The 16,612-nt window shown below is 39.7% G+C and overlaps 1 protein-coding gene across 5 annotated transcripts in view; it reads right to left on the bottom strand.

Annotated features, from left to right (window-relative positions):
* The window catches only part of LOC130419165 (spectrin beta chain, non-erythrocytic 1), a 70,467-nt gene that overhangs the window by 11,538 nt on the left and 42,317 nt on the right, over window positions 1–16,612 (bottom strand). For all 5 annotated transcript variants that reach the window (XM_056745656.1, XM_056745655.1, XM_056745659.1 and 2 more), the window contains 24 exons: window positions 14,556–14,707; window positions 14,303–14,476; window positions 12,300–12,391; window positions 12,091–12,171; window positions 9,187–9,302; window positions 8,984–9,096; window positions 8,627–8,814; window positions 8,107–8,224; window positions 7,853–8,011; window positions 7,454–7,756; window positions 6,854–7,007; window positions 6,262–6,656; window positions 6,073–6,177; window positions 5,475–5,633; window positions 4,114–4,325; window positions 3,851–3,988; window positions 3,512–3,731; window positions 2,595–2,948; window positions 2,277–2,459; window positions 1,840–2,042; window positions 1,594–1,684; window positions 954–1,100; window positions 479–742; window positions 84–308 (listed from right to left, as the gene is read on the bottom strand). In XM_056745656.1, the coding sequence (XP_056601634.1) occupies window positions 84–308; window positions 479–742; window positions 954–1,100; window positions 1,594–1,684; window positions 1,840–2,042; window positions 2,277–2,459; window positions 2,595–2,948; window positions 3,512–3,731; window positions 3,851–3,988; window positions 4,114–4,325; window positions 5,475–5,633; window positions 6,073–6,177; window positions 6,262–6,656; window positions 6,854–7,007; window positions 7,454–7,756; window positions 7,853–8,011; window positions 8,107–8,224; window positions 8,627–8,814; window positions 8,984–9,096; window positions 9,187–9,302; window positions 12,091–12,171; window positions 12,300–12,391; window positions 14,303–14,476; window positions 14,556–14,707 (4,346 nt within the window). The remainder of the gene's footprint in view (window positions 1–83; window positions 309–478; window positions 743–953; window positions 1,101–1,593; window positions 1,685–1,839; window positions 2,043–2,276; window positions 2,460–2,594; window positions 2,949–3,511; window positions 3,732–3,850; window positions 3,989–4,113; window positions 4,326–5,474; window positions 5,634–6,072; window positions 6,178–6,261; window positions 6,657–6,853; window positions 7,008–7,453; window positions 7,757–7,852; window positions 8,012–8,106; window positions 8,225–8,626; window positions 8,815–8,983; window positions 9,097–9,186; window positions 9,303–12,090; window positions 12,172–12,299; window positions 12,392–14,302; window positions 14,477–14,555; window positions 14,708–16,612) is intronic.

Here is a 16,612-nt window from a genome sequence, read left to right as displayed (position 1 = left end):
TAAAACCGTCTTTGATTTTATTCTTCCAACTATCCAAATGTTGTGAGGGTATCTATGTAGTTTCAGTCATATTGGTGACTCACTATCTCATCCTCGAGGTCTCTGTTGAACTGATGTGCCTCTTTTGAAGCAAGAAGACGCTGTCTCCGCTGATTCAGAGGATCCTGCAGCTCAGAAAACCTGTCTGTAACTCTCCTTTGCTGCCCATCCACCTCCATTATCCCAGAATCCTCTTGGGCCAAAGCCAGCGCCTGTGACTGCAGAGACTGGACCTCTTTTTCACGCACCTCCATCTGATGTTCCAGCATCTGAGACACAGATCATAAGCATTTAAAACCTATTGATTTCGACAGAATAAATAAATAATACTATATAACAATAATAATTGTAAATGCAAACTATCCAGCTAGATTTCAGTGAAGAAATGTGATCTGTGAATATCTTGGGTGAAAGTCTTTCTACTCAGCTTTGGATTTACCTGGTGTTTTTTGAGAAGAATGTTGACAATGGTGAGATCTTTTCCGAAGTCATCACTCTGGATTTGAGAGGAGATGTTCTGGAGCCAGGAGTCCAGTGATGAGCAGCTCTGTGTGAAGAGCTCAGCTCGGTTTGCATCGAATAGACACTGAGCCTTAGCTTGAGTGGTGCTCTCCAGCTCCTCCCACTGCTTCTGAAGACCACTCAGAGTCTCTGATACCGTCTGCTCCAACTCAGGCTTCTCCTTCACTAATGCCTGACCCTCCTAGGAGAACAAGAACTCAGTTATAAAAAGTACCATAGTTTGGGTTTCATGGAAGTACTTTCATGGTATGCATTTCAATACCAAGGCATTAACATTTGATACAGTGTACCACAACAGTACTTTTCTACACTATTGTTCTATCCTCGAACGTATTTTAAAAACATATGCATCATTGTTCATTACGAAGCATTAAAAGTGCATGCGTGTGTACCTTGTCAATCTTGTCCAGCCAATCTTTATTGGATGCCAGCTCTGCCATAAAAGCCTGATGCTTTTGCCACTTGCTGTGAAGATTTCTGGCCTCATCGTAGGACATGTCCTGAGCCGTCAACAACTTCTCATTTATCCAAAGAGTCAGCTAAAAGGGCAAGGGTGGAAAAAGACGACCAAATTGATCACAACATGGTCTGATTGTGGCAAAAAACTGGCAATTTGATCTGTAACTTTTGCAGGAATTAGAAAATATTGCATGACATGAAAACACAGTTTTTCCTTTGAGTTTAAGAAAATATAAAAAAAAGAATCAGTGACGTCTGGTGAACCTTTCTGTAAGTTTATCTGGGAAGCTTTTCTAGTGTTAAAGATATAGTATGCACATTTTTTGCAGTAAAATATCCAAAATCCACTAGGCCAGAGTTACATATTTTGTTCGGTTAAGTACTCAAGATATCTCAGGAAACAGATATCCCAGGATTCTATTTACCTGGGGTTAAGAATAACCTGGGGTTAACGATTTCAAGTGTGAAATAATGCAAACTAAAACTGCATGGTCAATCAAATGCATTTACGGCCAGTACATCTGAGACTTTGTCTACGCATGTCTTGTTCAGTAGCTATGCAGCATGTCTTACCTCTTGTCCATCCTGTAGGAAGTGCTGAAGCTCTCTGTTGTCCTTCAGTTTCCCAAGCAGCTCATTAGCAGCTTCCTTGTTTTTCTGTTGCCTGAGAGAAATTAACAGAGAACATGAGATTTTCAATCTGAATCTCAATGGCTTTGCCAGAATCCAGGCCTGTATTTAATGCAGATCACTGTCATGATCAAATAACAGTGATGGATACTGAGTGCAGATACTATGCTTCAGTTTTTGTCTAATCACCTCTCCTGAATGGAGTCGATCTTCTCCTGGATCTTGTCTGCATGGGTGTTGCCGTCCGATACGAGTCTTTGTCCAGACTCGACCACACCGTTGATCTTCTCTTCACTGGCCTCCATGGTGGTGAGGAAGTCCTCATGCTTCTTAATAGCCTCTACTGCCCCTTGCAAGCTAGAAGGCATCTCTGTGTGTGACAGGACGTACTCCTGCAGACAAAAAATTATTGTAGACTTCATTCACCAAGGAGTTCCAAAATCTACCAAAAGCCAAGTCTGTTTTTAATTGGTTAAAAGCTATATCTGCATTGCATTGGCCTTCCTTTTTTGGGATTCAGTAACAGTTAATCTGATAAGTTATGCTTTCTAACACATAGCAAATTGAGAATGTTTTAAATGGACAGTATTGAGTTTGTACAGTAACAAACACCAAACAGCCCATACCTGGTTGTTGAGGAAGCCTTCCGCCTGCTTTGCATCTCGCAGCAAGGTTTGGAAATCGAAGGCCTGGGCAAGGACGCAGTGACGGCTCTCCCACATTCTCCTCAGCTCGTGCCAGCCCGTGTCCAAGGCCTGGAGCCGCTGGGCTAAGAACATGTGCTGGGCATCTGTCTGACCCTGAGTCACCTAAATATAAAAATCACAAATAAATCCAACTTTGTAAACATCATATACATATAAACTATAAACATAATCTAAAATTGATAATAATATTAACTCATATTTAATTTTTCTCAAATGTAAAATTGATACGAAACTGACCTCAGCTCCAGTATCTCTCATCTTCTCATAGTCTTCCTTGTAGTTATCTACTTCATTCTTTATAGCCTCATGCTGCGCCAGTAGACGTTCTGCTTCCGCCAGAGAGGTGGGCGTGTCCTCAGATGCTACGGTGGTCTGTGTACGAGACAGCCAGGCCTGGAAGTCATCGAGGTCTCTGAGAAAGCCCTGGAGTTTGGAGGCCTCGCCCAATGACTCCTCACGTCGTTTCATGGTGGCTCGAAGCTCCTCCCACACCTCCTGGATTTCAGCGTGACGACCCATGATCTCCTCAGCCTGCTCTGGGTGTTCAGAGGCTAACCTCTCGGCCTCCGAACGCAGGTCATCCAGCTTCCCCTGTGAAAGAGAGTACAACAGAATGAGGATGAGAAGGAATAAAGAGGGAATGACAGATTTGGTTGTGCAGTTGCATAAGTTAGGTTATGTTTGGTTGTTTTTTTATTAAGGTTGTCTAGATCAGAATTCCAGATCAAATTATATGTACAACAAAAATATTATTACAAATTATTCATTATTTTAAAACTGTTTAAATCTGTTATTTGATGTTTTATTTCTTCTTATTTAGTTTAAATATCGTCTCACTATCATATCATGAACTGTATTGTGCTTTGTTTGAAATCTTCTATTTTTGTTATATATTTTGTAACGACTGAATGCACGATAAAGTTTTTATTGTACTTTTCCTTCTCTTTGTTCACGTTGTTAATCCGCATTGAACCAACCCCCACAAGAAACCACTGTGTTCATTTCACCTCTAGAGGCCACTGTTGTACTCCAGAACGCTTGTTAAATTATGTTTCATTTTTGTAGATTTCTGAAAGTTCTGTGTTTATCACTGATTAATCGTTTCAAAACCGTCAAGTGTGTTGTAATCTGCACAATTTCGTGATTTGTTTTACCTGTATAGCCTCCAGGTCCCTCTCCATACCAGTGAGCTTGCGTTGCAGTGCCATGACTCCTGCTAGATCGTTTCCAAGGCTCTGCGTGGACTCTATGACTTTGGTCTTCTCCTTCATCCAGCTCTTGATCTCATTACACTCCAGATGATAGTTCTGGATATTCAGTGCTGAATTCATAGCTTGTTTACGCTCGTTGGCCAATTTCTGGAAGTCAGACCACCTGCAGAGGGGAGAAGTGTGTGTTGTAGTGTATTTTTGACTGTAATCTGATAATGACTTTATTATGTTTTTCATCTGACTTTGTGTGCCTATTTGTGCGTATTTGAGTTGAGTTGGTACCTGTTATTGAGTTTGTCCTGTGTCTGGTTAATCTGCTCTTTGTTGCGGTTGTCTGATCCAAGCAGCTGTTGGGCCACTTGATTGACATCAGTAATGCGAGTGCCCAGAGTGTTCATCTCTGGCTCTAGAGTTTCAAACCTTTAATTGAACGAAACAACATTATTACTAATCCCCTACAACAAAACAAAACAAATTTCACAGACTGTACAACAAATGTGTACAATATCAATGTCAGAAGTTTAGCAATCAAACAGGTCTCTCACCTCTGTTGGACCACCTCAAGATCCTCTAGTTTGGAGGGGATCTCCATGTTGTCCAGCCACTGTTCCTTTTCTCCAACCCACAGCTGGCAGGCACTAGCTTCACTAAACATGCGGTACAACGCAAGGGCTCCATCCAAGGCCTGTCGCCATGATGACGACAACCCCTCCAACTCTTCGTAGCGCTGCTCTATTGCCGGGAGGCGGCCCTCCACCTAATTAAATGAGATGTTTTTAACAAAGACACTGTAATACAAATGTTTTGAGTTCAGTTAGACCAGGGCTCAACTGTAGACATGGGCAAACTGTAGTTGGCATATAGACACGGGCCAGTATGACAGTCTTTTAAACCAGCTAACATAACAATCCTCTGCCCTTCTGGATTTAAACCAGCTGACAGAACCATCCTCTGCACTACTGGATAAGTGCTGACAGTCAAACAATTGTTCAAATGATTTGTTAAACATGTCTTACTTAAAACATTCGGTTTTGGTAATTGATATAATGTAATGTAAAGTCTTAAAACTATCTAGCTGACAGACATATATTGACATTGAAATTAAAGGAAAAGGAACAGTTCACCCAAAAATTTAAGTTCTCTCTTAGTGCTCTTATCACTGAGCTACAGGAAAGCTTTTTATAAAAAAAAAAAAATTACTGATAAAATAAAATTATGTAGTTCACAAAAATGGTAAATTTCAGTGTTTTAATAATATATTTGATGTTGATAAATAACAATATTGGTGCATTATTGTGTTTCTTAGAATTTCTAAGTTTGGTTCATTTAATATAATGTTGGGGTCATATTTTCGAACAGAAAATATTATTTTTCTGGCTGCGTATTTATTTTAAAAAGTCAGAAACGTCTCTGCTGTGTCGTGCTGTCACCACGCAACAGGATCGAGCAGCAGGTGAAGCAAATCACACAATTGGGAAATCCTCTGCCAGGCTAGACCGTCTCATTTTAGGTTCGCTTCTTGGACTTTTGAGGCTGCGTGCTTTGACAACAAAGTCCTCGTTTTTAAGTACGCGTCCTTAAAGGTTGCATCCCCTGAATTGGGACACAGCTCATGTGGTAATGTCCACTCACCCGACGAACCCCCCGCAAACGTGTTATTTGTTAGTTGGTTTCACCTATTTTGTTCTGTGTGACAAATAGACGTACATGACATTTTAATGGTTATTAAGGGCTTAAGTTGACATTATGGAATTTAAGACTTTTTTGACATATTAAGGATCCGCGGACACCCTGTAATATATATGCCTATATATACACACAGTGTATAGTGGCAGGGCAAGTACAAATCCCCAAAATATCATTATTGTGTCACCCTTGTTGTTTGTCTAATGTGTGTTGTATGTACCTGTGGGGACTGCGAGTATGCTGCAGGGAGCTGTGAGGCTTGTTCATGTAGTGAGTCTATGAGTGATCTGTGACTTTGAATCTCCTCCTCCACCTCCCTCTGCTTTCTGGCCAGAGTCTGCGTGGAAAACTCATCATGGCCGACCTCTTGACTAGACACCTACAAACAGAACAAAAAAACTGATTTAGTCTGACCACAGAAATCGTCTACAAAGATAATATACACAACACAATTGGGCTGTAGCACATTTATTGTTGTAATAACGTAAACAAATATTGATTTTACCTTTACATCTCATAAGCACAGTATATAACAGAGCACAGTAGAATCACACAACAAAATAGCTGACTACATAATCCATTAAACAGAGAACACTAAATGCAACATGCTGAGAACTCAAGATAATATAGAGGAGTATAGCGGAGCATTCTGTATATGAGGTCAGTATATCAGAAAAGTCAGGTATAAACCAGGGGTGGGCATATGTACCACATGCGCAATAGCAAGAAAGCAGTATATGCATTTAGCTTTACATTAAAAAATACTTTCAGCATCCTTTGCACTTGTATGTTAACCTATGTCATTCAGAATGTCATACCAGTCTTAGTGTTTCCAGTATCCAGGCTTCCATGTCGTTGGCGTCTGTCTGGAACTGATGGAAAGCTACAGACTCCTGCAGCCCCTGCTCACGCAACCGGGACGCCTGCAAATACAATGCGGAATAAGACTAATATAAACGCACATTCCAGTTTAATCGCTGACAATGAGCTTTCCCCAAGCTCTTTACCTCCTCGAGATGCGCCCACTGTGCCTTTACGTCCCTGATCCTCTCGGTCACCTCAGCTGCTCCGACGTGCCCTTCTTTCACCATGACCTCTCCGCCAGCAATGCTGTTCCCCAGAGGACCGTACCGGGCCGCCATCTCGTCCTGGAAGGCCTCGTGTTTAGACAGGAGGTGAAGAGCGGAGCTCAGGTCCTTACCGTAATCTCCTCCGGAGAGGATCTGCTCCTGCTCACGGATCCAAGCGGCCTCCTCTCCAAGCTCCCACAGGAACTGCCACAGTCTTCGTGAGTCATCAAGACGGGCTCTTCGTTCCGCTGCCAGCTGGCCCAGTTCGCCGTACGCTCGGCCCAGCAGATCCACCTTTTCTTCAACCAGCGCCGGGTCGCACGGCTTGTAACCTAGAAAGACATATATTATAGGTTAGTAGGTTTTGTGGGATTCAATATCTGATGACGTTTTTGACCGATCTTCAGCTTAATGGAAAACAAATAGATATCTCGTAATATATGAAATTGAACTTAATACTTGGCACTTAAGATTAAAAAGGTGGCATCCCCCATCCCTAATGTTAATGTAAATGTGGGCGTGTCCTCACTCTGTTCGTTTGAGGTAAACCTCTTGGCGGCACTCTGCACGGCTTTGACTCTTTCAGCCTGTGCTGATATATCAGCCTCCACAAGAGTGTGTTTCTGCAGCAGGTCCTCCACATCATGAAGGTGTTTACCACTGTCCTGAGATTGCAGACGATTCTAAACAAACACACAGTATTAGACATTGAAGCAAAAATATTTTAAGCCACCCAAAGTTTACTGCAGCCCTAAATCTGCAGCTTACTAAACACTACTCAAAAATCAAGTGACCCTGGACAACAAAACTAGTCTTAAGGGCCATTTTTTCGAAATTGAGATTTTTACATCATCTGAATGCTGAAGAGGAACTTTCTATAGGTTTGTTAGGATCGGACATTATCTAGCGGAACAACAACTCCTTACAAAGCTGGAATCAAAAAAAGCAAAATATTGAGAAAATCGCCTTTAAAGTTGTTAATCTGAGGCACTGTAGCAGTCCATCCATTCACAAAAATAAAGTTTTATATATTAACAGTAGGAAATTTACAAAATGTCTTCCCGAGCTACTTAAGACTGGTTTTGTCATCCAGGGTCACAAATATTGGTCATTCTTAGTGAATCAGCACCTTCATATCTTCCATCCAATCCATGATGTATTTCATTTCCTGTAGGAGACGCTGCAGGTCTCTGTGTGCCATCAGCCTCTCCCGCCGTTCCGCAAGTAGCTCCTTCAGATACTCCCACAGCCTGAGCACATTATCTCTCCGTGCTAGCACACGGCGTACGTCATGATATCTCTCCGCCTCCAGTTCTCTGGCGACAGCTTCCACGGCGGCCACACGTTCGCCGTACGCTTGGATGTCTGTCTCGATTGCCTCGTGTTTACGAGTGGCGGCCTCCACAGCACCCAGGTCAAGACCAAAATTGTCCTAAAGATGGGGACATAGATTGCAGATATATTATGCATTTAACATTGAAATTTTTAAACGTTATTAAAAGTTTTTATAACATTTGATCTACCTCACCTGTGAAACAAGCCGCTGGTTTTCACTGAGCCAGGTCTCTCTCATGGCTGCTTTGCGGTCAAAACGTGCAGCCAACATCTCCAGCTTCTCCTGACGGATCAGCTCGTTCCTCAGTGCCAACTCCCTCTCATGTTCTGCCTTCTCCAACCTCTCCCACGCCTTCTCAGCCCAACGGAAAACACGGCCAGTCATTAACATCAGCAGCTACGAATGCTGCAGTTTCACACCTATGGGAGTGTTTGATGTGAACATACCTTGTTGATGTCAGAGATGAGTTTTCCTTCTCTTGGCATGTAGACTTTCTGATTGTTTGCTCTCATCTTACTTTGAATGGTAAAGAGCAAAACCTCCAAATTTCCCTTTTCAGTGAATCTGTCAAAGAAATCCGAAATACATTTATAACATTGAATTCATATTTGAAGTCAACATGAATGTCAGTCGCCAAAGTCAGCAGTGAATTGCAACTTCTGTGACGTTACATATTTTATGACAATTTGGGAAGACTTGATTTATCTTGTTTGGAATTGATGTAGATGTGATTTTTACATAATAGAATGACAAAAAGCAATGGCTAAATAGTTTTTTGACTAATGGTTAACATGATCGAATAGCCGGTGTGACCCATGTCATGTAGAGCTAGTGCATTTTCATAAAAAATATATACATTCATTTTTGAAAGAATATTAGAAATGTGCATTAAAAACATGGTCAAATTTAAACTACTCTTTTAACTTGAAATTTTTGGACTGTTGATGCATGTTGCTATGTCCTCACTTAGGTGGTTTCTCCACAGTGCGGTAGGTGTTGAAAGCCTGTAGCTGGTTCTGAACAGCGCTGAGCGAGTTGGCGAGCTGTCTGTCATTAAGGGTGACGATGGTCTGTTCAATCCACTGCAGCAGCTCCGAGGCCAGAGTCTCGTATTTCTCTATTAGCTGATCTGCCTCGATGGCATAATCCAGCACCTAGAGGGAAAGTCAAATAGAGCACCAGTTACTCAAAAGAATAATGCCCTACAATAACATATACAGTGCCATCACTTATTACAGAGAGAACAACACATGGCATTGTAAAGATTATGAAAATCTATTTAACTAAATTGAGAGGGGCTTTTATTATATCAACTCTGTTTACCTTGCCGATCCTTTTGCCCTCTACGGCGAGTGCCTTCATCTTGCTGAAGTAGTGGTAGTATGTGGCCACATATGTGATGATGGACTTCTCATCAGGCTGATCAACATTTACATCTAGAGAAAGTAAAGATTTGTATGGTGAGCGTTTATTTCGGTTTATCCTACCTGAGATTATCATTTTATCAGTTTGTGTGAGTAGCACACCTTCTGGATCCAGTAGCTTGGTGAGACCCAGCTCCTTCTCAGCCACGTTGAAGGCATTCTGCAAGTTATAGTGGGCATTGGATCGCTTGAGATTATCAAAGTCAATCAGGTCTGACCTAAAGTCGAGAAAGAAGGAGGGGAGAAGACATTTAACTATTTGTAATAAAGGTATGTTAGAATACTACCAATAGATTACGAAACACTCCAGTTCAATTTTCAGTCAAGAGAGGGAGGCACTGAAACACTACTTTCGAAAAAAAGGCAGATTTCTGTATTTGGGTCAGCATAATTCAATGATTCCTTTTCTGTTCCTCTGCATTAAAACATTTCAGGAAGAACATAGCTGCTCAAAGACAGCTAAGAGGAACAGAGCAAAAATAAGAGGGTCTGATGAGGGGCACAACTAATTCATAATGCCATTTTCAACTAAAACTAAGTCTGGGCTGCTCAACTTGAAGCATGAAGCATGAAGCATGACACTGACTGGCCTGTGTTAAATTCTACAGTAAGATGTTGATCTGAAACATACTGCTAGGGGGAAAAAAATAGTTTTTAAAGCTAAAAACTGGAAAGGTCTTGACAAGGGCAATCAGCTGACATTCAGGCAGGCGTAGCATCAGGAGAGAAGACGCACAGCAACAGATGATGTTTATTATTCACAGACTTTATTCAATGCATGCAAATGATAAGCACAAAGAACTAAACATGACTCCTTAAATTTACATATTATTGCTGTATATCTAACATTAATGGGGACATACAGGCCTAAAATTAATGCTTTTTTATCAGTGCCATTGTATTAACTCAGTATGCACACCAGTAATGTGCTTTTTAAAAGCGTTTTATAAAAGTGACTTAACTAATTTAACTAAATCCTGGCTTGAGCTAAGCCTTATCTGTGATACCGGGCCATAAAGCTTTAATATAACCTTATAATGTAAACGTGTGAAATGCAAAAAATCCCAAATTGTGAAAAATGTCTGTCATAAACATATAGTCCACAGAAAGCCATTCAATCTAATGTCAATCTAATCTGTCAAACAGGATTGTGACACTTGAATTCTGTCTGCACAATTTTTTTTGCTTGTCGATGAAAACATGCAGATGGACGTCTTTGTCCATGGCGTCATGTTTTCTTGTGCCACGTTTTTAAGATGCCATGTCACGCTAATAGCATGTTAAAACTGTCCTGTTCCAGGTGTTTTTGGACTAAAGAATGCATACTGTGCGTACACGAACACACACACGCATCTCCACACACAGGACCAAAAGCCTTGAACAATCCAAAAATTACTTGATGCAGTATTTGTCTGATTTAAATGAAGATCTAAATCTTATATTATTAACAATTCCAGCAGAAAGTTGGAGGAAATAAAATGTAATTCATAGTAGTGGGTATATGAGTCTTTTGCTTTAATGACATCAGACTCAGGCTGTCATGAGCTTCTCTTGTTTGCACAAAAACATGATGATCCAGGTTATCTCAGCATGATTGAAAAATGTTCCAATAAACAACTTGTGTGTTTCAGTATCAACAAGGAATCTGACCTTTCGTACAAGGTCATTGAAGCAAGGTCAATCTCATTTACTCTTGTCATGTGTGGATCAGATGCAGAGATTTAGTGTTTCTGGGTTACTATTAACATTTTAAGCCGTCCACACCAAATACAATGCAATTTAAAGGGAAAGATTCTGTCATCTACTATTCATGCGCATGTCATTAAAAACCTGTATATGTTTGTTAGTTTGTGGAACTCAAAAGAAGATATTTAGAGAAATGTCCAAGTGGTTATGTGTCTAAACCAGTGGTTCTCAACCAGGGCCAGGGGGCGCGCAGACAGAGACAGGTATGGCACGATGGTTCCCCGAAACCCCAACCTTTATAATTCGATCGCAAATCCACGGAGCAATGCGATTGCAAATTGACGGAGGGCAATGTTCCGTCTGAAGCGGCAGTGCTGTACAATTTTAGGCTGTGCACAAAAGCTTAATGTCTACAAAGTAGGTAAACGTTCACTCAGGAAGCAGCAGCAGTAATCTCTACATCATTGTAAGAAACATTCTTTCTGTAAATTTCAGAATAAGTGCATTCACACATACAGTAGTGCGTGTAAAGGGTGTTGCGTATAAATAGAGTGCCTTTTTATTCATTTCTGAACTTGGAAGGCTGTTTAAAGCTGTTGATAGATATTAAACATGTAAAGCACTATTTTCTGACAGGCAAAGGACACCACACCGCGCGTCTGTATTAAAAAATTAAGCTTGTGTTAAAATCAATGAAATGCGCACCGTTCTTGTGATCTGGCAGATTAACCCTTTTGGAATAATGCCCGAAACAATAAAAATGTGTAATGGTTTTAATGCGAAAAGCTAATGGTTCACAATGGTATTCTAATGGAAACCATTAATTTCTGTGACCATTTCTTTAGGGTTTCTTTTGTTTTTATCAACAGGGCTGTTACATTTATAATCTGATCTCTTGAGATCAATCTGTCATATACAGGTATTTTTTGCTTCTTTCCATATAGTTTCTTTCCATATAGTTTATATCTATATATATAAACTATATCTGACACATTTTACACATGATCTTATTCATCCTCAATGTACAGTATGGGGGTGGGCAATTCTTTAAATGGGTTTACAAGGGGCGCGCGACCATGAAAAGGTTGAGAACCACTTGTCTATACGATGGAAGCCAATGGTGGCCAATGATGTTTGGAGACCAGACTTGATCAAAAAATATTTTGTAATCTGCAGGTTTGAAATGGCATGAGGACGAGAAGGAATTTGTCTTTTGTGTGAACTATCACTTTAATACCATTAAAGTAAAAATACCAAAAAAACATTTTTGTGCTGAAAATTAGCTGTAATTGCACATTGTACTTGTGCTCAGATCGATACCTGTGTTTGTGCACGATAGCGCTGAACGCCAGACCATCTCTCCAGCTGGTGGTGAAGTTGTGGACATTGACATTTGGGTACCTGTGGGAGAGCAAGGTTCATTGGAACAGAATTATTTGTTTGTGTATTTTCTAAAGAACTAGCCGAACAGTGATGTCACACAATCTCTCATTCATTCTTTCCAGTCTTTCATTCAACTCATCTCGTACCCTGCAGTCTTCATCTGACACCATAATAGTAGAGCGTCTTTGGCCGACTTCTTCTCCTTGTTGTCCCCAGTCTCAACACTAATGTCTTGGATCTGATTAAAACAAATGTATGATACATTTTATCACATAAACACAAATTTACCTCTTGGTTAGAAATTAAGTTTGGATGATTTTATTATTTTGGACATTATCAAGTTTTGACTGCATTGTGGAAGCAACTATTGTGGAAAAATACAAGAGGGGTGTCAAAGTGCACAAATGAGTTCAGACACTCCCATAAATAACTGAACTCTGTGTGTACAGAACAGGATTAAGACCTCAGAAGAGGAGAAACAGCCGTATTTAGATGCAATGTGCATGTGGCTTTTAATTGCTTTAAATAACATGACCCAATAAACTTTTCTTGTCCCATTACATAACGCGCTGGTCTTGAATGCACAGTTCCATATAATTCAGATCAAAATTAGAATATGTGGACCTGCTTTAAATATCACTTATTTACTATTTAAAATAAATTTTCCTGGAGAATGAACATCTATGGGGTGTAAAGCTGATCTATTCAGAGGCAACAAACAACACGATACAAAAGACCTCTTGCTTAGAGAAATCTCAAACCAGGTATCATATGACCTGAATACCCAATATCATTCACATTTAAAACTGAATACAACACTGGCAATCTCACATAATGAAGGAGTGAATAAATGATTTATTGTAGACTGCCCTTTATCACTATAATCATTTATAATCCGATGATTCATGACCTGAAAATTAAAAAATAGAGGTCCATCTCTAATCTGTAAATCTTCCCAACATTTTTATAAACTCATCAGAATCAATCTGGATCACTGGGCTCTGATAATTAACTTGTTTCAATTTAACAGATTTTGAGCCGTTGCAAATTTACAAGCCAATCAAACAGGCAACGAACCCGGAAACAAAAACAATCTAATAAGAATGACAATGACTTGATAATGGACTGACAGAGCTGCTGGAGGACAATCAAAAAGAAGACAACTAATATAAGAGGCATAACAAAAAAAATGAATGGTTACGAAGTAGATAATGACAAACTGCGATTAAAATTATCATTTTTTTGCCACACATGCCCATAAATCGAAGTGTCAACCAATGTCAATATTTAAGGTGAAATCCACTGGTTGGCACAATATCATCAAAATATTTCTGTGGTGATTCACTGACAATGGGCTGATTTAATTAACAGGAAATGATGTAAAACTTTTATGACCATGGCATTATTATGATGACCAGCTATGATGAATCTTCCTTTGCACAGCCTCAGCGAGGGCTGTGACGGTGACTGTATTTAAATAAACTAACCACTGAGATGCGGTGGTGGAGGAAATAATATATGGTGCGATATCAGATTTAACAATGGATTATTGCATTTGTATATCGAACTTTAAACTTGTGATAGTGTGTGATGTGCACAGTACTGGCGGTAGCACATAACCACCGTCACTAGCCTCAGACAATAAGGCATCTGATATTTGTATGATATTTAACTTATGGAGTCAGAGAACAGCCTAGAAATTGCAGCATACACAATGCCTCATTTGAATGATAGACAGTTTTTTTATAAACATGGCAAAGGGCTCAGCAATTTGACTGGTATTTCCCAATGATCATGCTTAAATATCCATACAGGGCATCCTGACTGATGTATTGAAATCATTAAGACACACCTGTATTCTTTGGCTTTTATATCAGACTGAGCGGAGATATTGTGATGCTTTTATTTAGTATTAATGATACAATTTTGTATTAATTAATATATATATATATTATATATATACTTATATTATTATTATTTTACTATTCTATTGGTGTTGCTTGTGTGTGATTGCCTTCGGACATTGTGAAGCACTTTGGTCAACCATGGTTGTTTTTAAATGTGCTATATAAATAAAATTGAACTGGAACTTGATGTACAACCTAATTTTCCCTATCTTTCTTGTCTCTTGTGGAAGCTACACCCCTACCTGGAAGCGAAGGATTATGGTCCAGATGAGTCCAAGTGTGAGCCGGTGGTTTCCATCGACAATGTCATGAGAACCCATGTTCTCCAGGTGAACCTTTTGTTCCTTCAGGAATTGCAGAGCCTTGTCAACGTTCTCCAGACAGTGGATGCGCATACGGCCCTTGGTGGGCTTTGGCTGAAAGCGAGAATGGGTAATTAAATGACTTGCATTCTGATAAACAGATAAATAAAACAACAATGGAACGGATGCTAACCAGTTGTTCTCCCGAGAGAACCTCCAGCAGGCGGATAAGCATGCGTCCATCGCGAAGGTCAGTGTAGAGGTCACCAATCCTGCAGGTCACACGACCCAGGTGGGAGTTCACCCATTTAGTAAAGGTCTTCTTTTGTACCGCCTCTCTCTCATCTGGAAGTGGAAAAAAGAGGTTTAGGCACAAATCCTGGACAATTATTTGAGTACACAGTCAAAATTCATTAAAAGAGAAGACTGCAAATTATGGATCACTCACGATGCTCAACTTTTCAAATAGTTGGCAATAATAACTGTTGCAACTACAGACTGCAGCTTTAATAACCCCAATTACCTGACTTTTAGACATTTTCAGAAGTATTGCACAATTGTTTATCAAAAACTACTTAAAGGTCAGGTGTATAAAATTTAGCAGTATCCAGCAGTGAGGTTGCAAATTGCAACCAACAGCTCACTTCATCGCTCCCCCCTCCCTCGAAGCACTACGGTGGCTGACACAGCACTAAGATATCGTCACGTCAGCACCATTCTAAGGTAATAAAAACATAACGTTTTGTCGTGTAAGGTCTTTATACACCTCTTAAGACAAAATTATGTATATTATTATGAATATTATAATTTCTGTCAATAGATCCTGCAAGAAATGACACATTGGACCTTTAACAACTAGAGCTTTGGAACCTAATCACTTTTATGATGCCCAAAAACATTCTGCATTCATGCATAAAAACAAACAAATCTTTTTTTAAATGTAAACAAATATCATTGCCAGGGATTTTGCACGCAATTTATAGATGTAATTTGTAAATAACTGACAAAACATAGAAAAACATTTGACTCTTAACACAGAACAGACCGTCCTCTCTCTCTTAAATGACACCACATCTCGTCTATGTTATAAAAGAAGTCAAAACTATTGCTTGTGTGTGTAATCAAGGAAGCGTAAGGAGCTGGGGCTATAGTTTTGAAGCGGTGCTTGATTATACAAAACATTTTTGAGAAGAAGTGAATAAGAGCTGTTAGGTGCCTGTCTACTTAAAAACTTACAGCACCTCTTACATTTATAAGCTGATCTCCAGAGACCCATCTGTCATACAGACCCCCCCTAAAAGTCATTATTGGTGAACCCTCTTAACTTCAATCCCATTTTACACTATGAAAAGGGTTTTGTGTGCACCGTTACTGCCGGGTAACTTGCTGAGTTTAAAGATAGACAGTTCCTTATGTAACTGACATGCTGTTATTCTGGAAACAGCTTGTAAATAAAGATCTGTAGTGCAACATTTAAATGAGTGTTATTATTAATACTTAAAGGATTTATAATGTGTTGGAATTGGAGGACAAAATGCATTAAATCATGACCCTCTAACTAAACTGAATCGAGTGAAGATTCACAGCTCTATCAAAAACGTGAAAATATACATAAAGAAAACACAACTTCTTAAAATGTCCAGAATAAGACTCCATAAATTTTACTGTTAAATGCCATGACCTTGATTTTACAACCTGGCACAAAACAAGGATTTATAAATGACAGTTTTTGCGTAGGCCTACGACAGCAACGCTAAACTCCATTAAAGCAACTTAATTACTGCAGAGCAATGACAGCTTTGACTGATAGCTGTCCACATGAATCCGAGAACACTTCATTCACACGATCCAGCCAATTACAAGACAGGACAGGCGGGACTTAACCACACAGTGAGGCTAAAAAAAGCGTTATGACGTAATTAAGCATGTTAAAAAAGGTTAATTAGCCCATAATGAAAAACAATGACTGACGAAGAGACCAAGATGATCATGAAAACCAGGCAAACAGGAAATGGATTTGAAGCAGGAAAGCTTGATAAAACAGTGGACAGATGAGTGTCTAATGAGTAAAGGCGATAGCGTTACTTGAACATAGTATTAGTGTCACAGGAACTCTTTGAAAGCATATGGAGCTGGTCTGTAAGAGGCTCAAAGTTCATCTTCTGAATGACCTTTATAAAGGAACAGCCAAGCTGTTTACAACAAACACGAGTACACATACTCCATCTCACTACCACCTATACTACCGTA

The sequence above is a fragment of the Triplophysa dalaica genome, chromosome 4 (genome assembly GCF_015846415.1).
Source record: "Triplophysa dalaica isolate WHDGS20190420 chromosome 4, ASM1584641v1, whole genome shotgun sequence".
Lineage (NCBI taxonomy): Eukaryota > Metazoa > Chordata > Actinopteri > Cypriniformes > Nemacheilidae > Triplophysa > Triplophysa dalaica.
The sequence above is the reverse complement of the archived record's forward strand: the minus strand, read 5'-3'. Positions and strand labels throughout refer to the sequence as shown.